This window comes from Sus scrofa, chromosome 2 (genome assembly GCF_054392235.1).
Source record: "Sus scrofa isolate SSC_HxYL_T2T_F1_AM1 chromosome 2, Sscrofa_HxYL_maternal_Yorkshire_Landrace_v2.0, whole genome shotgun sequence".
Classification (NCBI taxonomy): Eukaryota; Metazoa; Chordata; class Mammalia; order Artiodactyla; family Suidae; genus Sus; species Sus scrofa.
The window spans coordinates 83,155,071-83,174,183 of NC_139384.1; the positions used below are offsets into that span (position 1 = coordinate 83,155,071).

The window sequence follows — 19,113 nt, forward strand, 5'->3', positions numbered from 1 at the left end:
GTCTAATCAGAGCTGTAGCCTTCAGCCTACGCCAGAGCCACGGCAATGCGGGATCCGAGCCGCGTCTGCAACCTACACCACAGCTCACGGCAACGCCGGATCCTTAACCCACTGAGCAAGGCTAGGGATGGAACCTGCAACCTCATGGTTCCTAGTCGGATTCGTTAACCACTGAGCCACGACGGGAACTCCTCTGGGTGTGTTTCTTAATTCTGAAAGTAGTATCGACGTGCAATGCAGTAAGGACCATCATACCAAAATCATGGAAGCAATTCCTGTCAGTGGAGGTGAGGTCTTTTCCAGCTTATTTGTTTCTTTCTTTTTAGAGCCACACCTGTAGCATATAGAAGGTCCCAGGCTAGGGGTCAAATCAAAGCTGCCAGCCTATGCCACAGCCACACCATGCCAGATCCGAGCAGCTCGCACAGCACTGGATCCTTAACCCACTGAGCAAGGCCAGGGATGGGAACTGCATTCTCGGGGATACTAGTAGGGTTCATTACCACTGAGCCACCACAGGAACTCCTTTTCCAGCCTTTTGCTGATACAAAAGGCAGCAAATATCCTGAGTAGGACAAAGTTCCTGAAGCAGGTTTCCTGGGTCAAAAGGGTGAGATTTGGGGGTCCTGTAGCACATGCCTGGCCCTAACCCATTTATACTCCTACAGACACGTGTGCTTATGTCACACACAACCCCCCCCAGCCATGTGTAAGCAAACTCTTGATGTTTGCTAATCTTGATCTTGGGCACAGAGTCTCATCCGATTTTTAACCCAGTGTCACCTGCGTGAGATGGAGCACTTTGGCAAACCTACACAGGCTGTTGCTATTTCCTTTGCCTCAAAGCACTCACGGCTCCTCAGTTCCAGGCACTGAGTTACACACTCAATATCTGTCCTCAGAACTCCCTGTGGGAGGGACTCTGGCCCCCTTTCACAAGCTATGATGGAGGATCCCTTCCCCAGGTAGGTGATGGAGAAGAGTGGGGAAGTCACCTGGACCTGGGTGAGGGCTTAACCTCCCCTCCAGCTCTGATGTCCTCTGACCCCAAGGCAGGGCTGAGCCCTGGAGTTCAGGTGGGACTTCTAGAGACTTGAGTCCTTGCAGGGTGAGTTTCTTGCCCCTGATGTCCCAGCTCTTGGCCGTCCCTGGGCCTCTCCCTTTTCCTGTTTTGATGCTGGCTCAGCCAGGCCCGGAGACAGGGGTATGATATCTTAATCTTCCAGGCGGGAGCCATGATGGATTCCTGGGTCACCTCACCCACCTGCCGACCTGCCTCTTTCCCCACACACACATCTGCTCCCCCTGGTGCTCAATGCAGGGGTTATTGAGCCCCAGCACTCTTGAGTGGGAGGGATCCCACCAGGGCCCCCACCTTATCCTCAAGATAGCAGGTAGGGTGGGGACCCTGGTTGCCCGCTCTGGGCTTGGCCCTGGCTGCCGCCACAACACTCATAAATCAGGGGGCGGAGGGGGTGTCGGAAATAGGTCTGGAATGTCTGGATGGGGTGTTGGGGGGTGTGTGCGCCCTTAACTCTTAGAAGGATGGTGTGTGGGGCAGGAGCAGGGCTGCCTGGGCCCAAGGTGTGGTACGTGGGGGCCCTCGTGCAGCCGGCAGCGAAGAGGTTACCTCTCTGGCTCAGGCAGGGGGATAAATTGAGGGCCGGGGCATCCCCATCTTCAGGACCTGCCCATCATCATGGCCATGGGAAGAGTCATGCTCAGCTTGCTGCTACTCCTGATCCTGCATTTGGACCTTGGCGGGGACCCTGGGGCCTGGGGGACTCCAGTGGTGGAAGGAGAGCTCTCATCCCAGCCAGCAGCAGACAGAGGGATCCAGAGGACACAGCTGGGTAAGCACCCCCAGAACCCTGTGTGCTCCCCAACTCCTTCTTGCCCAGACCCTGACTATCAGTTGCTCCTCGTCCCCACAGGCGCCCGCCTGCCCCGAGCCCTGGCTGGCCCATGCCAGTTGTGGAGCCTGCCCTTGCCCGTGGCCGAGCTGGGCTTGGGCTACACCTCAGAGGAGATGGTCATCTTCCACTACTGCGCTGGCAGCTGTCCCCGCGGTGCCCGCACCCAGCATGGCCTGACATTGGCCCGGCTTCGGGGCCAGGGCCGAGCCCATGGTGGGCCCTGCTGCCGGCCCACCCGCTATGCCGACGTGGCCTTCCTCGATGACCGACACCGCTGGCAGCGGCTGCCCCAGCTCTCCGCAGCAGCCTGTGCCTGCAGCGACTAAAGATGCCGGGCCTGGGGCCCTGCACCCACTGGAGGAGCTCTGCTTATTATTGGAGACTTGGATGCTGAGAAGAGAAGGGGAGGTGGGCTGGGGCTGCCAGCAAGGGGCACAATAAAGGAAACTGCTCCTCTGGCCCCATGACTATGTGTTGAGCTGGGGGAGCTCCTGGTGGGTGTGGTGGGGTCCTGGGCTTCCCCTGCAACTCCAGCCCCCCACCAACAGGCAGGAAGGCCAGCTTGTCCATTCTCCAACTTTATCCACTAAACACAGGTGTCTTATGAAGCTTCGAGAAGGTCAGCAGGCTGGGGGTGGCTGCCGGGGCTCCCCTGATCCCATACCCTCAGGGAGGGAGCGGCAGATCACTGAGATGCGTCGGCCTCGGGGAATCCGACGCTCTCCAAAAAAGGATTCTTCATCCCGAAGGATCTCATGGGAGAAGTCGTAACGGGCCGAGTCCCTGCAAGACAAAACAGTATGGTGGGTGGGCTGGTGGCAGCCCCTAGTCCAGGCAGAGTGCCTGCCAATAGGGGGTGGAGTTTGCTGTGAGGGCTGAATGACCAAAAGTGCTGGGTGGGTGTCTCAGGAGTTACTGGTAGGGTGGGGGCTCCTTGGGTGCCGGTACCTAAGAATGTAGAGGGAGCCTGGCTCCAGCAGGAGTTCCAGCCACTCCCCTGGCTCCTGAGTGTGCACCAGCCGCATGACACTGGGAGACAGCAGGGACAGGCCGGCAATGGTGGATCCGCAGAACTGGAAGAGGGAACATGGAGGGTAAGTCAATCTTTGGCTTGGCCGGCTCACGCCCAGCTGGGAGCTCTAAGGCACGGGTCTCTGCCCACCTTGATGCTGTCTACGTGTGGCTTGATGTAGCCCCGAGGTTCCAGGTCCAGCACGTGCACTGAGGAGAGCAGGCTCTGGCCAGGGCCAAAAGCGGCCGCCTGCACACGCTGCAGGATGACCCTGCTTGCCTCTGACCAGCGTGACTTCTCAGTCTCTCGGAAGCCATGGATGGCCTGCCCAGAGAGCTAAAGTCAAGGCTGGAAGCTTCCAGGGAGAACAGGGAAACTGAAGTATGGGTTTGGGGCTGGGGGTGGGAAGGAAAAAGCTGGTGGAAGTACAAAGCAAAGGGCTGGTTTTCCCAGCAGAACACTTGACCCCACCCTCAATTCACAACCTTGACCCTATCAACCTGATGATCCTGGGTCTCAAAACCCAACCCCTGCCCCATCTAGCTGGCCTCAGTCCTTTCTATCCACCCTGAGGCTTCAATTCAGTCCCAGATCCCGGCCCCATTGCTGGCCAGTCCCCGATATTCACAGTTTGATCCTACCCAACACCAGTTCCCTGGTCTTCAACCCCAGCCCCTGACTTTCCATCATCTCGCTCCACACCCGTCCCCGTCCCTAACTTTGGTTCTGTCCTCCAAACACCCCCTAGTTCCAGGTTCTGCCTTTAGTTCTGGCCCTTGCTGTCATTTTCCAAAACTGTTTAGGTGCCCCTAAACCCCTCCAAGCTTCAAGACTCCGCCCCCCACCCCAGGTCCCGCCCACAACAGTAGCCCTGAACATCCAGCGCTCCACTCTTCCCACCCATAACGCCCCAGGCTCCGCCCCTCCGTAGCTCCGCAGTCCGGCCCCCCAGCGCCGCCAGCCTCACCGCGTCCCAGTGGTCGTATTCGTATCGGCGACGGCGTAGCTCAGGTTCCAACTCGCGGCTCAGTGTCTCCTCTTCGGCCGCGCTCAGGAAGCCGGGCCGCACCACAGCGGCGTCCCGCAGGCGGCTAAGGAGAGCCGGACCCGAGCCCCTCACCCAACCGTGTCCAGACAGCGTTCGCAGCGCCAGCTGCCCGCCCCCTGCCATAGTTCCGTAGCCGGATCTTGGAAGCGGCGGGGGGTCAGGGCCACGCCCTAGCCCCAGAACCATTGGCTGTGGCTGCTTGGAGTCCCTCCAGTGATTGGTTTCCCTTAGAGTCCCGCCTCTCGCTCAAGGCTACTGGTTATTACTCGGCTGGGCGTCCCAAACTGTTGGCTCTCCCCAGAACCCGTCTCCTCTCCTGCCCTATTGGACGCCATCGACCGCTGTAACTCAGACTACTGGCTGTCCGTCCTTCAGGGGGCGGAGGCGGGGAGGGGGAAAGGGGCAAAGGCGAGATCTGGCTTGGGGTCAGAGGTCAGGGGTCATAGAAGGATTGGGCCGAGGCTATGAAGTCGGCCAGGTCTGGAGGATGCGGGTAGAGTACAGTCGGGCTGAGATGTAGGGGTCAGGGGAATGACCTCCAGCCTATGATTATGGGCTGGGGCCAGATTTGTGGAGTTAGGGGTTTCAGCCAAAAGTCAAAACGAAGCACGTCCCGTTACCCCCTCTCTACTGGGTCATTCCCACCCGCATACGGGCTGGCTCCCATCTTAAAAGCAGGATATAAACAAAAAATCCCCTTCCTTCAGTGACAGAATTGGCATGACACCATTTTGCAGCCCTATTGGACTATTGGTGGATATAGACAGAGACCAAACAGCTCCTAACATCTTGAAAAGAGGGGAACTGGATTTAATGTGCCTCCTGCTGGCAGATCACTTGCCAAAAAGCAGAACCTGAATCCCATCACACTTGTCTAGATTCATACACTGGAAATATCAAGGACAGGACCCAATCAACAAAAACCAGAAAGTGGGAAAGTCCACAGGACAAAGGACCCTGCTTCTCCAACAAGTGAATTTCAAGGAAAGAGAAGAAAAATAGGGAGAGATTGAGAAATTAACGGGAAACCTGCAGTTACAGGACACTTAGAGATCTATCCACCAGTGGTGATGTATGGACCTTAGTTTGATTCTGATTGGAACAAACTAAAAAATAGACAACGGGGGAAATTTGGACATTGGCTGAATATTCACCCGTGGTAAGTATTTTTCCTTTTTTAGGCTTGAAAATGGTATTGTGGTTGTCATTTTAAAAATTCCTTTTATTTACTTATTTGCAATTAACTTTTTTTGAATGAAAGATTCTTTATTGTTTGTTTGCTTATTTATTTATTTATCTTTTTAGCGGGGGCACCCGCGGCATATGGAGGTTCCCAGACTAGGGGTTGAATTCGAGCTGTAGCTGCTGGCCTACACCACAAGCACAGCCACAGCAACGTGGGGTCTGAGCTGTATCTTCGACTTACACCACAGCTCATCAATGTCGATCCTTAACCCACTGTGCAAGGTCAGAGATTGAACCTTTGTCCTCATGGATGCTACTCAGATTCCACTGAGCCATGACTGGGAACTCCTGAAAGATTCTTTAAATTCTGTAGTGCTTTACAATTTCCAAATTTTCACACACACACACATGATTTTACATAATCCCATAATAACCCCCTTTTCTCCCTCCCCTGTCTTGCCCCACCCCCCTCCTCCTCCCCACTGGTAACCACTAGTTTGTTCTCTTTAAGTCAGTTTCTTTTTTGTTTTATTCTCTAGTTTGTTGTATATTTTAGATTCCACATGGAAGTGATATCATACAGTATTTGTCTCTCTGACTTAATTCACTTTGCATAATGCCCTCCAAGTCCATCAATGTTGCTGAAAATGACAAAATTTCATTCTTTTTAGCGGCTAAGTAGTATTCCATTATATATACACCACGTCTTTATGTATTTGTCTGTTGATGGACACTGGAAACTTAGACTGCTTCCATATCTCGGCTGTTGTAAATAATGCTACTGTGAATATAGGGGTGCATGTATCTTTTCTAATTAGTGTTTTTGTTGTGGGTATATACCCAGGAGTGGAATTGCTGGGTCATGTGGTAGTTGTGGTAGTTCTGTTTTCAGTTTTTTGAGAAATAAATATTCCTTATCCTTCAGAAATACATACTGAAATAGATGAAATGAAAAGCTGGGATTTGCTTCAAAGCAATCCAGGGCTGGGGGCCGGAGGGGATCGAAGAATCACAATCAGCCTTGAGCTGGTCATTGTTGACTTGGTGCAATGGGTACTTGAGACTCATTATCCTAGTTTCTCTGCTTTTGTGTGTATTTTAAGTTGTGTGGAATGCAAAGTTCAGCCAAATGTAACCAATGAATGAAGCCAAATTAAAAAGTCCTCTGAATTTAAAAAAAACAAAACATTGACCTCAGTACTCTTCAAAGACAGACCCATGTTTTCTGCTCTCCTCGACAGCAAAATTCCTCGAAAGATTTGTCCAGCTCCGATATTTTCCCACCCCGTCTCTCTGGGTCCACTCCAATCTGGCTTCTGGCCCCTGCAGCACTGAATTGATATTTAGCGCCACTAGTGATCACTGTGCCAAATGCCAGAGCCTCCTGCATTTTTATTCCCAACCCTGACCCCAGACTTACCCATCCCCTGGGATGTCTGAGGCTCATCAGACATCAACCCCTGCTCTTGGCCCATCCTGCCTCTCCTTCTAGCTCTCCTGGTTTCATCAGGGAAAAATATCTCATCTTTCTAGCTGCCTTGGGCCTTGTAGTTTTTGGAGATTACTTTCTCTCTCAAATCTCATACTATGCCTGTCAGCCCTGCCTTTAAAACCTGGCCGGGAGTTCCCTTCGTGGCTCAGTGGTAGCGAATCCAACTAGTATCCACGAGAATGTGGGTTCGATCCCAGCTTCACTCAGTGGATTAAAGATCTGGCGTTGCTATGAACTATGGTTTATGTCTCAAACAAGGTTCAGATCTGGCATGGCTGTGGCTGTGGCGTAGGCCAGCAGCTATAGTGCCAATGGAACCTCTAGCTTGGGAACTTCCATTATGCTACAGGTTCAGCCCTAAAAAGAAAAGAAAACCTGGCTGGAATCTGACCTGTCTCACCGCATAGCTGGGGCCACCAGCCTTCCTCTGGATTATTCCAGATCTTCTGGCTGGTCTCCAGGTTTCTGCGCTTGCTGTACTCCACCCACAATTCTGTGCATCCTCTTTTGTTCTTCTTAAATCCCCGTGGGGCATCTCCCTCCTTGCTAAGACCTACCAGGCCTTTTTTGATCTGTGCTTCTCCCCTTCCTGCTCGCATCTCCTCCACTCTCCCCCTCACTCACTCCACCTGCATGCCAGCCACAGTACTGTCCCAGGGACTTTGCATGTGCTATGCCCTCTGCCTGGACTGCTGGATCCCAAGACAGCAAGCTATCCCCCCCCAACACCCCACCCCACATCCTTAGGGTCTTTGCTTAAATGTCACTTTATCAGCAAGGCCTTCGCAGGCTACCCCTAAAACTGTCTCTCTCTCTCTCTCTCTCTCTCTCTCTCACTCACACACACACACAATTTCCCTGATTTTCTTTTTTTTAAAAAAAAAAAAAAAAAAAAACTCTCTATGCCCACAAGAATGCAAGTTTCTTCAGGACAGGGATTTTTGTGTTTTCTTGACAATAAGTTGTGGCCTCTGGAGCAGTGCCTGGAATGCCGTGTATGTGCAGTAGATCTGCTGAAGCTAGGCAGCTGAAGGTCAGGGTGAAAGCAGAGGCTGCCTGAAGGGCACACATGTGCCAAGGTGGAGGACGGAAGGAGGGAAGGCGCCACAGGCAGGAGCAAAGGCTACAAAGATTTAATTTAAAGTCACAGTGTCTCAGCTGGGGATGCCACCTTGAGGGGCACTCCCAAATCCAGAGTTCCTCAAGGGGCCCCTCCAGGCTCAGGGCCAAGAGATGGGGAGGGCTGCCCCCCGCCTTCCTCCGGAGGGTGAGGGTGAGGGTGAGGGCTGGCTCTCAGGTGCTTGCTGGGGCAGGTTCTGCTGTGGTTGCCGCGGCCGCGGGCTCCTTCTGCACCAGCTCAGGCTCGTCCTCACCATCCTGGGGAGGGTGGACCAGGACTTTGTCTAAGATGCCAAACTCCTGGGCCTCCATGGGGCTCATGTAGCGGTCCCTCTCCATGGCCGACTCTGCAAGGGAAGCAAGGTAGTGATTAAGGTCTGGGGTTACATTCCGGTTCCTGATCTACCCCCTTCCTCCCTGTGTGACCCTGGCCTTCCCCTCCCTGTGCCTCAGTTTTCCCATGAGTAAAATACCTGCTTTAATTTTTTTTTTTTTTTTTTTTTTTTAAGAGAAGCACCTGTAGGATATGGAGTATCCCCCTGGGGTCAAATCGGAGCTGCAGGTGCCGGCCTACACCATAGCCACAGCAACGCCAGATCCGAGCCGTCTCTGCGACGTATTCTGCAACTCATGGCAATGCTGGATCCTTAATCCACTGATTGGAGCCAGGGATCAAACCCGCATTCCCATGGGTACTAGTAAGTTTCTTAACCCTCTCTGAGCCACAACAGGAATTCCCTATTTCAGTTTTTTAAAAAACTTTGTTGATATGTGAATGTCCATCCAGGAAAGCACATGGATCGAATAAGTGGGCACTGCTGATTTTCAGAGTGAACACACCCACGTGGCCAGCACTCCAATCAGCCCCCCAAACCTCACTGGTGCTACTTCTAATCACTGACCCCCTGCCAAGGAGTAACCACAACCCTAACAGTGGCCTAAAACAGCACAGGTTAGTTATGCCAGTCTTTGCCCTTTAAATACAGACCCTTAGCGCATTCACTTCTTTTAGCACACAGTGCTGTGTTTTTCTTCTTCTTTTTTTTTTTTTTTTGCTTTTTAGGGCCGCACTCACAGTATATGGAGGTTCCCAAGCTAGGGGTCCAATTGGAGCTACAGCTGCTGGCCTACACCACAGCCACAGCAACGAAGGATCTGAGTCACATCTGCAACCTACACCACAGCTCATGGCAACGCCAGGTCCTTAACCCACTGAATGAGGCCAGGGATCGAACCCGCAACCTTGTGGTTCCTAGTCAGATTCACTTCCGCTTCGCCACGACAGGAATTCCAGCACCGTGTTTCTGACATTCATCCAGGCTGCTGTGCGTCCCCATGGAACGGTCCTCCTGGCTGTGTGGCGTCCCACCTCCTGAGGAAACCACCCTTAATGCGCAACTTCTGCCGTGGGCCATTTGGGTATTGCCCTGTTTGGGGCTCGCAGGAACAGGACAGCCCTTGGCACTCCCGTCTGCATCTTTGGTGGACAGAAGCACTCAAAGGCCTCGGTTAGGTGTTGAGCAGAGGAACCACGCATCTTCCTGTGTGTTCAGCTTCACTGCCTCACAGCTTTTCAGAGGGGCTGTGTCCTGTCCATGGCCACCTACAGTGGATGGACATTCTAGTTGCTCCACACGCCCCTCAGCAATGGGTGGTGTCTGTATTTTCTCTTAGCTGGTGCAGCGGATTGAAGTGGTATCTCATGATGGTCTTATCTGCCTTTCCCTAATAACTACTGACATCATTATTAAACATTATCACCAAAGATGATGAGGGAGTTCCCGTTGTGGCTTAATGATTAATGAATCCGACTAGGAATGATGAGTTTGTGGGTTCGATCCCTGGCCTTGCTCAGTGGGTTAAGGATCGCCATTACTGTGAGCTGTGGTGTAGGTCGCAGACATGGCTCGGATCCCATGTTGCTGTGGCTCTAGTGAAGGCCAGCGGCTAGAGTTCCGATTAGACCCCTAGTCTGGGAACTTCCATATGCCGCATGTGAGGCCCTAGAAAAGACAAAAAAAAAAAAAAAAAAAAAAAGATGATGAGCCTCAGAGTTCCCGTTGTGGCATAGGTCATAGACACGGCTTGGATGCTGTGTTGTTGTGGCTGTGGTGCAGGCTGGCGGCTGCAGCTCCAGTTCAACCCCTAGCCTGGGAACTTCCGTATGCTGTGGGTGTGGCCCTAAAAAGCGCACGGGGGGAGGGGGGATGATGAGCCTCTTCCGTGTCTTGGCCATTTGGAACATTCCTTGTGGAAGACCCTGTTCAAACCTCTGGACCTATTTCAGTGAAGTTTTGGCGAGGCTCCTGTAAGTGGGTCTTTTTAAAGTGCTCATGGAGCTCCCTGGTGGCTCTATGGGTTAAGGACTGGGTCTTGTTACTGCTGTGGCTGCTGTTCAATCCCTGCCCTGGGCAACTTCTGCATGCTGCAGGCATGGCCGGAAAAACAATAACAACAAAACAACACATTAAGTGCTCAGAACAGGGGTTCTCAACCAGGGTGGGGAGGATTCTGACCCCCAGGGGACACTGGGTGACATCTGGAGACAGTTTTGCTCTCACAGTTGGAGGGGCTACTGGCATCTAGTAGGCAGTGCCCAGGGATGTGCCACATATCCTGCCCGGGAAGGCTCCCGCACAGATGGTCCAGCCCCGAGTGTCAGTAACACCGAGGTCCAGGTGTGTGTTGGTCATAATAAAAGGGAGCAGCTGGGAGCCCACGCGGGACAGGGCACTCACCAATCACCTGCAGGCTCTGCTTGGTGTGCTTGGCGTAGATGCTGTAGAGCTGCTTCTTGAGTTTCATGATCTCCTCTGCCTGGATGGCAATGTCTGTGGCTTGGCCCTGGGGGACGTCCCAAGAGGGAGAAGGTTGGGGTCAGTGGGTACCACTCTTGGGGAGAGACTGGAGACGGGGATTCCAGAGCAGGCCCTGGGCTTCTGGCTGGGCTTTGTGAGTCCCTCCACATCCTGCTTCATCATCAGCGCCACCAGGAAGGCTTCCTGTATTAACTCTATGTTATTTTCTGCAGCTGGGACCTCCCTGACCTGGAGAAATGGCGCCTCCCAGGGCAGCTACTTCCTACTTCTACTGTCCAGAGCACACTTTTTACATACAAACCAGCCAATCCAAGCCCACACTCTGGGTCACCATCCCCCTGCCCAGATATTGGGGTACCAGATAACTAGGGACAGTCCTTATGCCCCAGAGACCACTGAAACTGTTCACACTAGCCAGTCCTAAGCCTGATTATCTTGCTTGCTCATTCTTTCCTGCAGAAACCAAACGAAGGCTCTTGCCCGCTTTCTCCTTCTGACCAACCCTGGTGCCTCTCTATGTGGCCCCCATAGCCTGGCCTGAGATACAATCCAGTAACCAGAGCCACAGCAGTGATTACACCAGATCCTTAGCCCACTGAGCCACCAGAGAATTCCCAAACTGTCTTTTCAATGGCAATCCTCTCCTGATCTCTTGGCTTCACTATACCTGCATACTAATCAAACCTACATTTTATTAAGAGTTCCCCTCATGGCACAGTGGAAACAATCCGACTAGGATCCATGAGGTTGCGGGTTCTATCCTGGCCTCACTCACTGGGTTAAGGATCCGGCATTGCTGTGAGCTGTGGTGTAGGTCACAGATGTGGCTTGGATCCTGCATTGCTGTGGCTGTGGCCTAGGCTGGCAGCTGCAAGTCCAACTGGACCCCTAGCCTGGGAACCTCCATATGCTTCAGGTGCAGCCCTAAAAAGCAAAAAAAATAAAATAAAAATGTTTTATTTATTTTTATTTTTTGGCCATATCTGTGGCATATGGAAATTCCTGGGCCAGAGATTGAATCTGAGCTGCAGTTGTGGCCTGAGCTACAGCTATGGCAATGCTGGATCCTTAATGCATTGTGCCACAGTGCGAAGTCCTAAAACCTACATTTGAAAACACTCTCACACCCCCATGTGACTTCCGGCCAGCTTGCCCTTCTGTTCTAGACCCTGTCCCCTATCCCATCCCCAAAGCAGCTTGCAGGGCCTGGCACTCACCCTGGCGCCCCCAGAGGGCTGGTGGATCATGATGCGGGAGTTGGGGAGCGAGTGGCGCATGCCCGGGGTGCCTGCGGCCAGAAGCAGGGAGCCCATGCTGGCGGCCTGTCCCACACACCACGTGCAGATGGGGTTCAGGATGTACTGCATCGTGTCGTAGATGGCCAGACCCGAGGTCACCACGCCACCTGCAGATGGGGCACAAGTGTGGGGCTGTGCCACCTCCTCCCACTGTCCCTTCCCTAGGGCAGCCTCTGGCCCTGGGGAAGGCTGGTGTAGACACCCTTGAGAGCCAGGTCCCAAGCACAAATACTTCTGGGGGTAGGGAGGTGACAGAAACAGGTGATACGAAGCAGGTGGGGCAGAAGAGAATGCATGCTCCAGAGTGAGCTGACAGTTGCCAGAAGTGCATGTGGGCCCAGGAGGGCCACATCTGCCAAAATTTCAAGAGAAATTAGAAGTTGGGAGAGTATGGTGGCTAAGAGCCAAGGCTCTGGAGCCAGCCTGCTGGGGTTATGACCCCTAGCTGGGCAGGCAGTTTATCATGTGTGACCCTGGGCAAGTTAGCCAGCCTCTTGGAACCAGTGTCTCCTTGTGGATTGGAGATAATTAATACCGATCACGTGAGGTTGCCATGAAGATAAACTGAGTTAAATGTGTGTAAAGCGCTTAGAAAAGTGCCTGCCATGGTACATGCTCAATGAGGATTGGCTCTTCTCCCTTTGGTGGGGAGCATGGGGTGTGTGGAATCTACCAATTAAAAAAATCTTGACATTTATTTTTAGGTCAGGTCGGTAAAACACTACACATAGGATAAAAGAGGCAGGTTCAAGCAAGGGGCAGGCAGCTTCTGGAGGTTCCAAGACACTCTGGGGATTCTGAAGGAAGCTCCACACCTTTTCCTTCTCCAGAAAGTGAACATCTCTGATTGGGGGTTCATTCCTGGGAGTTACCAAGCTTGTCCCCAGGAGTGCCCCTGGTACCCAGGGAAGGCCCTGCTCACCAGGGCTGTTGATATACATGTGGATGGGCTTCTTGTTGCTTTCAGACTGCAGGAAAAGCAGCTGTGCGATGACCAGGCTGGCAACACTGTCGTCAATCTGCAAGTGGGGAGGGCATGGGTGTCCCCCAGTGGGGGTAAGGGCTAAAGGAGTCAGTTACAGGGTGCCTGGGGGTGAGTCAGGGCATCCTAAAGGGGGTCAAAGCCGAAGTAAGAAGAACTGGAAAGAGTTCAGGACCCAGGAGGGATTCGGTGGGGGGGGGGGTGATCCAAATCCAGGGGGTTTGGGGCCCAGGAAGGGGGCTGTCAGTAGACTCAGGGTACAGGAAAGGAAGGGATCAGGAGTTTGGGGAGAGGGAGTGGAACCCAGGAATGGGGAGGAGAGTTATTGGTGGGGTAGGCAATCAGAGATTAGTAAAGGGGAAGCAGAGGGTTTGATAAAGGGGTGGAGGGGGTTCTAGGGGCCAGGAGAGAGGGAGGACTTAGGTGCCCAGGGAGAGTGGTGTCAGGTTGGGAGAAGGGCGGAGCCTAGGAAGGAAAGTCAGGAGGCGAGGTTAGGGAACCTAGGAGGTTTGGGCAGGGGTACATGGGGTCTGGGCAGGTGCAGGGGAGGATCCGGGCGCAGGGCACTCACTGGGCCCATGACGCACACGATGCGCTCCCGCAGCAGCCGTGAGTAGATGTCATAAGCGCGCTCCCCGCGACCCTGCGGGAGCAAGATGAGGCTGAGGGTCAAGGGCCCGCCGAGCCCTCAGCCCTGAGCCCTCCCAGCCCCAGGCCGTGTCCCCGCCCGGCCACTGTACCGTCTGCTCCACCACGATGGGAATGAGCGGGAGAGCCCGGGACACCGTCGCGTGCAGGCTCCGCTGCATGACCAGGCGGTTCTCGGGCGTCCGCTGTGGGGAAAAGCGGGCAACAAGACGAGACCCCAGCCCAGGGAACCTGCCTGCGGCCACCCGGGCCCCCCGCACCAATATTTCGGGCAACATCGTGCAGCACGCCTATCCCAGCCGCCGTACGTTGCCGGAACTACAATTCTCGGCGTGCTTTGCGCTTGCGACCCTCTCACGAGACCTCCCACTTCCGGGAAGCGACAGGGCTGGTTTGTTGACGGGGCGGAGTCTGAAAGGGGCGGGATCAGGGAAGTATTGCCAGTGTAGAGCCAGAGAACTTCAAAGACGCCTGCTTCAGTCTCTTGCCCAGAGATTCTTCACAATTTTCTGCTCTTCATTGCTTATCTTAAAAATCAGCTCCGTGTGCCCGCTGGGCTTCGGCCTCAACGATCTTCCAGCCTGGCGGGGCAGACTGCTACTGAGATCTTCCCATCAGTCTGTAGTTACGGGTGGGAGAGAGGGAGGGACCCTAGGCTATAGAAACGGAGGGGTGGCCTGGGAGGTCAGTCTGGAAAGCGTCCTAGGAGTGGGTATTGGAGCTGGGCTTTGAAGGCGTTTCTGGTAGAGAGAAGAGAATGGAGAAAGGAGTGGGGGAAGAAGGGTTATGTCCCTGATAACGTTTGGGACTCCTCTCTGCCTCCACATCTTCTCAAGGTGGATTCTTTTTCGTCTTTCATTTCAAATGTCTTGGCAGCGTTGTCCCTTATTTTGTCCCCAGAGCCTAAAACGGTGCCTGGCACACATTAGGTGCTTATCAACTACACTTTGAGCCAAGAGATGGAGTTCCCGTCGTGGCTCAGTGGTTAATGAACCCGACTAGTATCCATGAGGATGAGGGTTAGGTCCCTGGCCCCGCTCACTGGGTTAAGGATTCAGTGTTGCCGTGGGCTGTAGGTCGCAGATGCAGCTCGGATCCCGCGTTGCTGTGGGCTAGGCCTGCAGCTACAGCTCTGATTGACCACTAGCCTGGCAACCTCCATATGCCTCAGAAGCAGCCCTAAGAAGACAAAAGACCAAAAAAAAAAAAAAAAAAAAAAGAGAGAGAGATGAAGAGGTGAGAAAGGTTAAGAGCTGAAGGTTTTGGAGTCTGCTGCCCACGTGCCAAGCCTGGCTCAACCACTGATTTGCTATGCGATCTTAAGTGCATTGTTTAAAGATGATGACCAACCTCACAGGGAAGGACTTAACAATACCTGCTGCTGAGGCAGCATATTGACATCCCCTGAGTTTATCTTTATTTATTTATTTATTTTTTTGGCCACACCAATGGCATATGAAAGTTCCTGGGCCATGGATCAAACCCTCATCACAGCAGTGACCCTAACCACTGCAGGGACAATGCCAGATCCTTAACCCTCTGGGTCACAAGAGAACTCTAACATCCCCTGAATTTCAGTCTTGGATCCACTACATACAAGTTGTGTGTCCTGGAGCCTTAGTTTCTCATCTATAAAGTGCAGTTAATGATAATAAACTATATCCTAGGGTTGTGGGCCTCAGCGTGGACCTGGAATGTAGTAAGTGCTCAATTTGTATTAGCCATTGATGTGGTGTTAGGTCAGCAACCATGGGCATCCAAGAAATCCATCCAAATGAGGGTCTATTTGAAGTGAGTTTTGATGCATAGTTAGGAGTTCACAGGCAGACCACTCCTAATTGCTGGACTCTCGACTTGATGCTGGGTAGTTTTGTGCCTACTGAGATCCCATTCTTCTCAGGAGACAGAGCAGGACACAGACACTCCTCGCCTTACAGGATCAAGGGCAGTATAGAGGGTAAGATATTGAAGTGGGGGAGTTTGGTGGAGGCCCCTGGAGGCATTCGTGGTACTAGGAGTGGTATTTCCCCAGCGGTGGCTGAGGAGGTATGTGTCCCAGTTCCCAGTTTCTGCTGCGAGTCAGGTGGGTGGCTCTGCCCAGCTGGTTCCCCTGAGGGCTGAACTCCTGCCCTGCCCTGGGGAGAAGGGCTGTGCCTTTGGTTGCCACAGCCCCCTCAGTTCCCCCCTGGCTTCCTCTCCCATGTCCTGACACTGCCCCACAGTTCCTGCCCTCACTGCCTTTGTTCTACCTGCTCTACCTATTCACAGTTCAACTGCTTTTCACATCCTCCTTTTTTTTTGGTCTTTTGCCCTTTTAAGGCCACACCAGCGGCATATGGAAGTTCCCAGGCTAGGGGTCTAATTGGAGCTGTTGCTGCTGGCCTATGCCAGGGCCACAGCAACACCAGATCCAAGTCGCATCTGCGACCTACACCACAGCTCAGAGCAACACTAGATCCTTAACCCACTGAGCAAGGCCAGGGATCGAACCCACAACCTCATGGTCCCTAGTCAGATTCGTTTCCGCTGCACCCTGATGAGAACTCCTCACATCCTCCTTTTAACCATTCCTGATAATACCCTCCCAAGTGTTGAATACCCTCCCAAGTGTTGCAACTTCACCACTGACTCAGGCCCTGCTGTTTCTTCATTCAGCAGCCTAAGTGATCCTCTTAAAAGGTAATTCAAACCATATGGGGAGTTCCCGCCCCCTCCTGCCCCACAGCTCACCTCCTTGCTCTGACCCCCTCACTCACTCCACTGCAGCCACACTGGCCTCCTTGCTAATCCTCTCACTAATAAGGTACACACCAGCCTCAGGGCCTTTGCACTGGCTGTTCCCTCTGTCTGGAATGCCCTTCCCGTGGCACCCTCCTCACCTCACATCAATTCCATACTCATTGTCCCCTCTGACACCCCAGTTGAAGACCACAAGCCCCACCCCTTATATCCCAGAACACTGTACCCCTTTCCCTTGCTTTTCTTTTCTTTTCTTTCTGCTGTGTCACGACAGGAACTCCTTTTTTTTTGTTCTTGTGCTTTACTTTTCTTTATAAGACTTATTAGCCTAGTCCCTCCTTGCTCAAAATAGGCTTCACAGACCAGCAGCATCACCTGGGATCTTGTTAATAAGGCCGACTGGGAGTTCCCAATGTGGTGCAACAGGATCAGCAGCGACATTGCCGTGACAGGTGCAGGTTCAACCCCTGACCTGGCACAGTGTCTTAAAGTAGGTTGAAACTGTGGCTCAGATCCCCAAGAACTCCATGTGCCACAGGATGGCCAAAAAAAAAAAAAAAAAAGGACCCCTGTTAGGCTCCACTCTAGACCTACTGAGTCAGAACTTTCATTTGAACTGGATCCCCAGGCCATCCATCCACAAGCACACTGAAATTTGAGAAGTGCTCCCATAGGATACATGTACTGTTTTTTGTTTGTTTGTTTGTTTGTTTTTTGCTATTTTAGGGTCACACTCATGGCATATGGAGGTTCCCAGGCTAGGGGTCAAATTGGACCTGTGCCGCCGGCCTACACCACAGCCACAGCAACATGGGATTTGAGCCATGTCCGTGACCTACACCACAGCTCACGTCAATGCCTGATCCATAACCCAGATCGAGGCCAGGGATTGAACCTGCCGTCCTCATGGATCCTAGTGAGGTTTGTTAACTGCTGAGCCACGAAGGGCACTTCTACTGCTTACTTTTTTAATGTTAAATTTTATGGGTTTTTTTTGGCTGCACCAGCAATGTACAAAAGTTCCCAGGCCAGGGATTGAACCCAGGCCACGGCAGTGACCTGAGCCACAGCAGTGACACCAGATCCTTAACCACTGGGCCATTTACTGAGTTAAAGAACTCCCATTTACCGCTTATTTTGTTTACTGTCTGTCTTCCCTGCTAAACTATAAGCTCAGCAGAACAAGGCATTTCTCTACTTTTTTCAGCATCTGGAACAGTGTTAAGCACACAGTAGGTACTCCATAAACATTGACCGAGTCAATGAAAGAATGGCTCATGGGTGGAGAGTGGGGAGATTGAGCAGGACATAGAAGTGAGGCAATGATGAAGGCAGATGTGTCCATCAGTTGGTGGAAAGTAACAGAAATTGTCTGGGAGTTCCCTGTTGGCTCAGCAAGTTAAGGATCCACCATTGAGGAGTTCGCATCGTGGCTCAGCAGTTAACGAACCCGACTAGCATCCACGAGGACGCAGGTTCAATCCCTGGCCTCGCTCAGTGGGTTAAGGATCTAGTGTTGCCGTGAGCTGTAATGTAGGTTGAAGACTCGGCTTGGATCCAGCCTTGTTGTGGCTGCGGCATCGGCTGGCAGCTGTAACTCCAATTCAGCCCCTAGCCTGGGAACCTTCATATGCCTCGGGTGCAGCCTCGAAAAGACAAAAAAAAAAAAAAAAAAAAAAAGGATCCAGCATTGTCACTGCTGTAGCTTGGGTCACTGCTGTGGGATGGGTTTGATCCCTGGCCTGGGAATTTCTGCATGCCATGAGTGCAGCTAAAAAAGAAAAGTCTTACCCCCAAAGAGGATTTTTTTTTTTAAACACTGGAGCTTTCTCAGTATGGATGTCAGCCTGGAATACCCACCTTGGAAAAGATAGAAGTTTCCAGAGGCTGAGCATTAGGAATGGTTTGGCTAGTCATAGCCACTATGATAGACATTGCCACAAGGAATAAAGTCACCACTCCCAAAAGAAATAACTGAATATTGGGGGGAAAAAGCTCCAAAACCCCAAGCCCCACAAAAATAAAAAAGACAGTGTTCATTGCAGCACGATTCACAATAGCCAAGACATGGAAACAGACTAAATGTCAATCGACATATGAATGGTTTAAGAAGATATAGTACAGGGAGTTCCCATTGTGGCTCAGCGGTAGTGAACCCGACTAGTATCCATGAGGATGCCGGTTCCAATCCCTGGCCCTGCTCAGTGGGTTAAGGATCTGGCATTGCCATGAGCTGCAGTGTGGGTTGCAGACATGGCTCAGTTCCCTTGCTGTGGCTGTGCTGTAGGCCACCAGCTATAGTTCTGATTGAACCCCTAGCCTGGAAACTTCCATATGCCACAGATATGGCCCTAAAAAAAGAAAGAAAAATAAGACTATGTAGTACATATATACAATGAGATACTACTCGCCATAAAAAAGAATGAAGTAATGCCATTTGCGGCAACATGGATGGACCCAGAGATTCTCATATTAAGTGAAGTAAGTCAGACAGAGAAAGACAAATAATATATATCAATTATATGTGGAATCTAAAATACGACGCAAATGAATCTATATAATGAAACAAACAGATTCAGGATCAAGGAGAACAGACTTGTGGTTGTCAAGGGGGCAGGGGTTGGGGAGGGAGTGGAGTGGGAAGTTGGGGTTAGCATATGTAAGCTACTATACACAGAGGGGATAAACAATCAAATCCTACTCTGTAGCACTGAGAACTATATTCACTGTCCTATGATAAACCATAATGGAAAAGAATATTTACAAAAGAGAATGTATATATATGTATATATGTATAAATGAATAACTTTGGTGTTAGAAGAAATTAATACAACATTGTAAATCAACTATACCGC

The 19,113-nt window shown here is 52.1% G+C and overlaps 4 protein-coding genes across 12 annotated transcripts in view; 2 read left to right on the forward strand and 2 right to left on the reverse strand.

The window, feature by feature from the left end:
- Positions 1 to 288: 288 nt before the first annotated feature.
- ALKBH7 (alkB homolog 7) lies at positions 289 to 4,111 on the reverse strand. 2 transcript variants are annotated; one of them, XM_003123112.5, is made up of 4 exons: positions 3,896 to 4,111; positions 3,079 to 3,252; positions 2,865 to 2,989; positions 289 to 2,699 (listed from the first exon to the last, which is right to left on the reverse strand). In XM_003123112.5, exons 1-4 carry the CDS (start codon positions 4,097 to 4,099, stop codon positions 2,537 to 2,539), a joined length of 666 nt encoding a protein of 221 aa, XP_003123160.3. In that variant the 5' UTR covers positions 4,100 to 4,111; the 3' UTR covers positions 289 to 2,536. The 2 variants fall into 2 exon arrangements, with proteins under 2 accessions (XP_003123160.3, XP_013850173.2); XM_013994719.3 differs by lacking the exon at positions 3,079 to 3,252.
- On the forward strand, positions 1,700 to 2,376 carry PSPN (persephin). Its single transcript, XM_085013156.1, has 2 exons — positions 1,700 to 1,853; positions 1,935 to 2,376. Exons 1-2 carry the CDS (start codon positions 1,700 to 1,702, stop codon positions 2,240 to 2,242), a joined length of 462 nt encoding a protein of 153 aa, XP_084869282.1. The 3' UTR covers positions 2,243 to 2,376.
- Positions 4,112 to 4,400: 289 nt separating the features above from the next.
- ACER1 (alkaline ceramidase 1) overlaps positions 4,401 to 19,113 on the forward strand; it is a 67,084-nt gene continuing 52,371 nt past the window's right edge. For all 7 annotated transcript variants that reach the window (XR_014837700.1, XR_014837696.1, XR_014837697.1 and 4 more), the window contains exon 1: positions 4,401 to 5,135. The gene's annotated coding sequence lies outside the window, so the exon portion shown is untranslated. The remainder of the gene's footprint in view (positions 5,136 to 19,113) is intronic.
- Positions 7,771 to 13,839, reverse strand: CLPP (caseinolytic mitochondrial matrix peptidase proteolytic subunit). Of its 2 annotated transcripts, none has more exons than XM_003480818.5 (6): positions 13,612 to 13,839; positions 13,443 to 13,514; positions 12,812 to 12,908; positions 11,809 to 11,996; positions 10,511 to 10,616; positions 7,771 to 8,119 (listed from the first exon to the last, which is right to left on the reverse strand). In XM_003480818.5, the coding sequence occupies exons 1-6, from the start codon at positions 13,795 to 13,797 to the stop codon at positions 7,947 to 7,949; spliced, it is 822 nt and encodes a 273-aa protein (XP_003480866.3). In that variant the 5' UTR covers positions 13,798 to 13,839; the 3' UTR covers positions 7,771 to 7,946. The 2 variants fall into 2 exon arrangements, 1 of the variants encoding a protein (XP_003480866.3); XR_014837702.1 differs by lacking the exon at positions 7,771 to 8,119 and adding an exon at positions 8,255 to 8,867 and having other exon boundaries at positions 9,941 to 10,616.

Coding starts and splice junctions, on each gene's coding strand:
- PSPN (XM_085013156.1), top strand. CDS start 1,700: ATGGCCATGGGAAGAGTCATGCTCAGCTTGCTGCTACTCCTGATCCTG. Junction 1,854..1,934: donor GATCCAGAGGACACAGCTGG/GTAAGCACCCCC, acceptor TCGTCCCCACAG/GCGCCCGCCTGCCCCGAGCC.
- ALKBH7 (XM_003123112.5), bottom strand. CDS start 4,099: ATGGCAGGGGGCGGGCAGCTGGCGCTGCGAACGCTGTCTGGACACGGT. Junction 2,990..3,078: donor CACACGTAGACAGCATCAAG/GTGGGCAGAGAC, acceptor TCCCTCTTCCAG/TTCTGCGGATCCACCATTGC. Junction 2,700..2,864: donor GGCTCCCTCTACATTCTTAG/GTACCGGCACCC, acceptor TTTGTCTTGCAG/GGACTCGGCCCGTTACGACT.
- CLPP (XM_003480818.5), bottom strand. CDS start 13,797: ATGTTGCCCGAAATATTGGTGCGGGGGGCCCGGGTGGCCGCAGGCAGG. Junction 13,515..13,611: donor CCATCGTGGTGGAGCAGACG/GTACAGTGGCCG, acceptor TTGCTCCCGCAG/GGTCGCGGGGAGCGCGCTTA. Junction 8,120..10,510: donor GCAGAGCCTGCAGGTGATTG/GTGAGTGCCCTG, acceptor CTTCCCTTGCAG/AGTCGGCCATGGAGAGGGAC.